Here is a 3,444-nt window from a genome sequence, read left to right on the forward strand (position 1 = left end):
CAAGAGCCGATTCAAGAATATGATCCAAACTGTTAGATTGTTCAAACATTGAATTCTTAATTTACTACAAAGTCATCATGATTATGGTGATTCCTTGTTCATCTTTCAGTTATATGTCCTAATTGATTCAGTGCTGAATGCCAAACTGAAAGGTGCATACTTGTTTAATTTTTTAATCATTGACCTATTCGCTTGATTATTGGAACCAACTGATTTTATAATTGTTCGTTTTTATCAATGAATTGGTGCTTAGCAGATTTTACAGCCCTGCTGGATTTCATTTGGTAACCTTTTTTTGTGGGCAGTTTCCCTGGTAAGCTTCACTTTCTCTTCTTATAGTTACTGTAGCCTGTGTCTCAAAACTGCGTTGTTAATTTTTTGTGAGATGTTATATGCACATTATTTTCAGGTAGAGAATCGCCGAGCTGAGGTTGCTATTTTATAACTTAGTCTATGAGCACCAGTCAGCAAGCAGTTGTTGCATTCAAGTTTTGAAACGTTTTTCACCTGCTTTTTGTATGTAATTGAGAAAGTATTCGTATTTGTTTCGAGAGGCAAGGAGGTTGAGGGCGAGAGGAGATTCGCTTCAACTTTCTGCTACCGAAGCAGTAACCTTTTATTCAATCTTGAGATCTTACAAGATTTGTACTTGTATTTGCGTAGTGTTGAAAGTTTGTATAATTTGTGTATTTTCTCAAAGCTCAGCTTCCACCATTTTATGGAAAATTCAATTCACCAGACGCTAGTGGTTTTGGTATGTAGTCGTTTCTATTTTGTTACGAAATTACCGTGCCTTTTCATTCGTATTTTTCTGGCCGTATGTTATAATCTGAGGACTACAACATCCTGCATTTTCAACATGCTGGCCTAATTCTAAAGTGTGGAAATATAGGCATAACATGTGATAGAAAGGTGAATAGATCACCTCTCGACTCAAGTGGAATTTTTTTTTTCGGATGGTCATGATGCTTTAAGATTATAATGCTGAATCTCACTTTTATTATAGAAAAATATATTACATTGATAAAGTTTATTGAAGGGGTAGGATTTCATGTAGTGAAATAATTCATTTGTAATAAATGTTAATGAGTATCTAAAATTGTGAGGTGTCTAAAAATTGTAACTCTTTTGTGTCTCTCTTGAGTTCTTAAGCATGGTTCCGAATTACTTTTTTTCCACTCTTTTTTTTTTTGAGGTTAAGTAAAATGCAATCTTGTCTTATCTTGATGGTCTTATGTCTATTTTATCCAGCGTCAATATGAAAACAACGTGTAATTTTTTCCCGTCTATTTTTGTTCGAAGACAATCTTATTTAAGACAGTGTAATATTCAAATTTTAGTTTATTATGTTATAAAAGATTAATTTCTTATACTATACTAAACCTAAATTACCATATTCACCAAAACAAAAAACCTAAACTACTATCATATGGGTTTATCAATTGTTGTAAAGATATTTTAAGTTCAAATTTAGATATATGATTGTGTTAAATATGTAGAGTTTTGTTACCTATAATAATCTTATTCAATTCAATTATAATCATTTCTAATAAAATTTACCCATAATCTATATAAAAAAAAAATCCCAACTCCAGAAATGGAAACTACTACTACGTCTAATGATGCTTGCTTGGTGAGACAGTTTCCTCATTTTTTAATTAGTTTACCGATGCACCCCCAGATTATGGATCCTGTTATGGTGGGCAATGGGCATGGGCATGGCAGCAAGGTTTCCACACTGGCAAGTAGCAATTTCCCCTGTTAGTTTATTGTCTTAGTGGTTCATGATTAAAAACGACATTGTATTTATGTATTAAAAATGAACTGTTGAGGTGGGGGAAAATGGAAGGATTTTTGGCTGAAAAAGAATAATTCAATTTCAAAGATTTGAATAAAATATTATTTTGAAAACAAAATCATTCCGTACCTGTACTTTTGAGTATTTCCTCATGGCATAATAATTGTGACAGACAAGTTGATTGTTTTATCATGGGTCCTTTTGCTTTCAAAACATGAATTTCATAGGTACTGCTGGATCATTTAGAGGCGCGGGAACTGGTTCTGTTTCCACGTCATTTCGATCTAGCATTGCTGCTTATACAGGATCTGCTAAGACTTAACGGTACGAAAGACATCGAGAAAGCAACTGATAATTTCCATGCTTCAAGAATACCTGGAGAGGGGGTTTTTGGCCTTGTTTACAGTGGTATCCTTGAAGATGGGATGAAAGTGGCATTCAAGGTTCTAAAAAGGGAGGACCCTCATGGTGATCATGAATTCTTAGCTGAAGTTGAGATGCTTAGTCGTCTTCACCATAGAAATTTGGTCAAGTTAATTGGTATATGAACTTGTTCCCAATGGAAGTGTGGAATCCCATTTACATGGTACTTAAAATCTGCTTCTTATTTGCTTACTTCATTCTCGAGATAGCATGCCGGCTGTTTAGTTCTTCAAGATAATGTTTATTTATTTTGTTCTGTTGTCTTCTGATAGGGGTTGACAGGGAAATCAGCCCCCTTGATTGGGGTGCCCGGATGAAAATAGCTCTTGGAGCAGCTCCTGGTCTTGCTTATCTGCATGAAGATTCAAGTCCTCGTGTTATACATAGGGACTTCAAGTCTAGCAACATATTGTTGGATTGGCTTGAACGGCATCGGATGGGGAGAACAAACACATATCAACTCGTGTCATGGGAAGTTTTGGGTATGAAGTTGTCTTCCTTTCATTTTCTGTTTTGGAAAATTTTATCTCTCAGCTTCTTGCAATTTAGTTGTCCTCAGACTTCAACATATTAAACTTGTGGCTGTTGATTAGTCAAGTCAAATGAACTATTTTCTTGACCATGCCAAAAGACATTTGCCTCTATAGTCGCTTATTTTGAGTATCCTTTTGGGTACTTTTAAGCTGAAATACTTCAATAATAATAGCCATGGTTTCCTTGACTGGCATTAGTTATTATTGAAGAAATGGCAGTATAGCAATAAATACAGAGCTATTTCTGGTAATTTGTCATCGGAACTAGATATCCATCTATCACCCCATCTCCATCTAAGTTATCAAAACGGAAGAAGTATACTTAGTATTTTTTATTTAAAAACTTGGATGCAAAAATTATTTTCCAATATTGCACCTTAGCTAGCTAATACACTATCCACTATAATTTCTTTCTAAATGATTCAACGAAGAGAAAAAATATGTAAGAGAGGGTACATATGATTTTCAATCCTGATTCTTTGCTTTCAACCACCCTTGCAATTCTATAGGAACAACCGAACAAGTGATGAATTTGAATCCATGACAATATCTGCACTTGGTCAAAAGTCAAAACCTATTATTCAGCAAGATTTGGCAGAGTCTGGATCATATAGAAGAAACTCTTATTCAGGTTCGCTGAGAACCGGAAGAAGCCGGCGGTTGTGGCAGATAATTAAGATTCTTTCCTAG

General features: G+C 34.7%; 1 protein-coding gene and 1 long non-coding RNA gene across 2 annotated transcripts; both read left to right on the forward strand.

The window, feature by feature from the left end:
• LOC106796599 (uncharacterized) lies at positions 1-699 on the forward strand. The gene is made up of 3 exons (XR_001385631.2): positions 1-152; positions 257-313; positions 410-699. It is a non-coding gene; the product is annotated as an uncharacterized lncRNA (long non-coding RNA).
• A 985-nt stretch (positions 700-1,684) lies between these two features.
• On the forward strand, positions 1,685-3,444 carry LOC121173810 (receptor-like serine/threonine-protein kinase ALE2). Its single transcript, XM_041011033.1, has 4 exons — positions 1,685-1,741; positions 2,104-2,338; positions 2,494-2,650; positions 3,264-3,444. Exons 1-4 carry the CDS (start codon positions 1,685-1,687, stop codon positions 3,442-3,444), a joined length of 630 nt encoding a protein of 209 aa, XP_040866967.1.

This window comes from Glycine max, chromosome 17, assembly GCF_000004515.6.
Source record: "Glycine max cultivar Williams 82 chromosome 17, Glycine_max_v4.0, whole genome shotgun sequence".
Taxonomy (NCBI): Eukaryota; Viridiplantae; Streptophyta; class Magnoliopsida; order Fabales; family Fabaceae; genus Glycine; species Glycine max.

Excerpts from the sequence above, each read along its gene's own strand:
- LOC121173810 (XM_041011033.1), top strand. The coding sequence starts at position 1,685 with ATGGATCCTGTTATGGTGGGCAATGGGCATGGGCATGGCAGCAAGGTT. Across the intron at positions 2,339-2,493 it reads AAATTTGGTCAAGTTAATTG|GGGTTGACAGGGAAATCAGC; the intron begins GTATATGAACTT and ends GTCTTCTGATAG. Across the intron at positions 2,651-3,263 it reads TTGTTGGATTGGCTTGAACG|GAACAACCGAACAAGTGATG; the intron begins GCATCGGATGGG and ends GCAATTCTATAG.